Raw genomic sequence first — 2,169 nt, 5'->3', positions numbered from 1 at the left:
CTAGTTGGGATTAAATGAGATTAGAGAAAATTATTTTGGAATGACATGAGTTTATTAGTATGAGATTGTCTAGAGTTTAGAGTGATTTGCCCCTTGGTTGCGGGTTTCGGTGTTGATTGTTCTTTTGGAAACTTGCATTGAAGAATATCATCACAAAAAAACTTAGAAAACTATTCGAGCATCTCTAGTTTATGCGTGTTGATAATTGCAAACTTTTGGCAACACTGCATTTACAAGCAAAACAAACAACAAACACCGGTAAAGCTTATGCTTCCATCATAATCATAATTATAAAATACAGCATTTATCGCTGGAAACAAGCAAAATTAGTCGTTTATCAATTGTACGGTTTATTCTAGTAGTTCAAAAGTGACGAATAACATGAATATTTCTACTGATTTTGGGCCGGATTCCGGAGGTCGCGTTAAAGTAAGTATAGGATAATTCCATACAGTAGATTGGAGGACTACACAATGTGATCAATGAATTATGTTTCATTTTTTTGTCTATTTATCAGGGCCTTACAATCGTAAAACCTCTGGTATATGGTAACATTGCCCGATCTTTTGGTAAAAAACGTGAAGAAGATGGCCATACCCATCAGTGGACGGTCTACGTAAAACCGTACCGTAACGAGGACATGTCCACATACGTCAAGAAGATTCACTTCAAACTGCACGAAAGTTATGTTAACCCAAACAGGGTTGTCACGAAACCACCCTTCGAGGTAACCGAAACCGGCTGGGGAGAATTCGAAATCGTGATAAAGATACATTTTCATGATCCAACCGAACGGCCAGTTACAATGTATCACATTTTGAAACTTTTCCAATCGCCAGTTCTGGACGGGGAAGCTTCGAATCAACTGGAAGGAAAGAAGGTATTAGTCTCCGAGCAATATGAGGAAATTGTGTTTCAGGAACCGACACAGCTGATGCAACAGCTCTTAACCAACGTACAGCCACTTACCGGTGGTTCGTGGAAGCATGATACTGATTGTGAGTTTGTGTTTTGTGTTTATAGTTTAATTTATAACTTGCTTGAATTTGCTATTTTATTTCAGTTGAGGAAAAAAAGGTACAGTCACTCGAAAACATCATCGAAACTAAAGGCAAAGTAAAATCGGAGATTGCTCTATTAAAGGAAAAGCTAAAGCTAGCACGAGAAACCATTGCCAAGTTCAAAACAGAGATCGGAAAAGTGCAAGGCCAACAACCGAATACGTGATAATGATGGATACTATTCGTGTTTGTTCTCAATAAATAAGTTGTTAGATCATAAAATCACCAGAAGCATATTTGTATAAAACGCTAAAATTGAACAACAATTTCATTTGTAGTGGGCTCATGCATTTCGATGTTTGACCCTATATTGTGTACTTGAGGCGATGGACTAAACCTGCGACTGTGTGTTAATACTCTATATGACAACTTTGTAAATTTACAAAAATAAACTGTATTAAAATTTTTTTTTCTGCTAAGTAATAACCATCTCGTTAGTTGAGCCACCACATTTTTTTCTGATTATTTTGCCTACAGGCAACGGTATGTGTTGTGACATAATTGAAATCGATATTTTCACTTCAAAGCAGCGATTTGAGAACCAATAACCGCCCACAAGCTTCGCTGGGCGGTAAAGGGATTACTTCTCTCCCAAGAAATTGAAATGGTTGAGCGGAGACGGTTACCCTAGTTTACATTACTCTTGACATTTATGGTTTAATCATGGCTTAATCACAGAGAAGATCCGAGTAGAGATCTCAATGTAGGTAAGAAATTTAACGGTTGTTTGGCAAAGTGGTCACCAAGTAGCAACTCACCTATAGAGGTGCTTCAAGCAGCCCATCAATTGCTTATGGGTTCTGCTCGAGCTTGCATGGTTTTTTTTAACGAATTTTCATTTATATGCAAAAATCCATCTTCAATCTCCATTTGTGTGACGTAGAGCAAGTGTAATTTCTCCCCATCATGAGGGCGCATGTTTATTTTCTTTCACCTCTAGCACTGCATCACGCCAAAGTGCTAAAGCAGAGCTCTCAAATTCTCTGAGCAAGACGCAAATATTTTCACCGAAGTGTACTTGCCAGTGAGCAGTCTGATGTACGGTTCACATGGGAGAAGCTTGGGACATGCATATTCAGAAAAAATACAATTTATCGTTGAAATTTCG

At 38.0% G+C, this 2,169-nt stretch overlaps 1 protein-coding gene across 1 annotated transcript; it reads left to right on the top strand.

Annotated features, from left to right (window-relative positions):
• Positions 1–248: 248 nt before the first annotated feature.
• LOC131432962 (YEATS domain-containing protein 4) lies at positions 249–1,448 on the top strand. Its single transcript, XM_058599618.1, has 3 exons — positions 249–429; positions 518–998; positions 1,064–1,448. Exons 1-3 carry the CDS (start codon positions 382–384, stop codon positions 1,225–1,227), a joined length of 693 nt encoding a protein of 230 aa, XP_058455601.1. The 5' UTR covers positions 249–381; the 3' UTR covers positions 1,228–1,448.
• Positions 1,449–2,169: the final 721 nt, after the last annotated feature.

Source organism: Malaya genurostris, chromosome 2 (assembly GCF_030247185.1).
Source record: "Malaya genurostris strain Urasoe2022 chromosome 2, Malgen_1.1, whole genome shotgun sequence".
Taxonomy (NCBI): Eukaryota; Metazoa; Arthropoda; class Insecta; order Diptera; family Culicidae; genus Malaya; species Malaya genurostris.
Note: the sequence above shows the minus strand (reverse complement) of the source record. Positions and strands in the feature narration are given on the sequence as shown.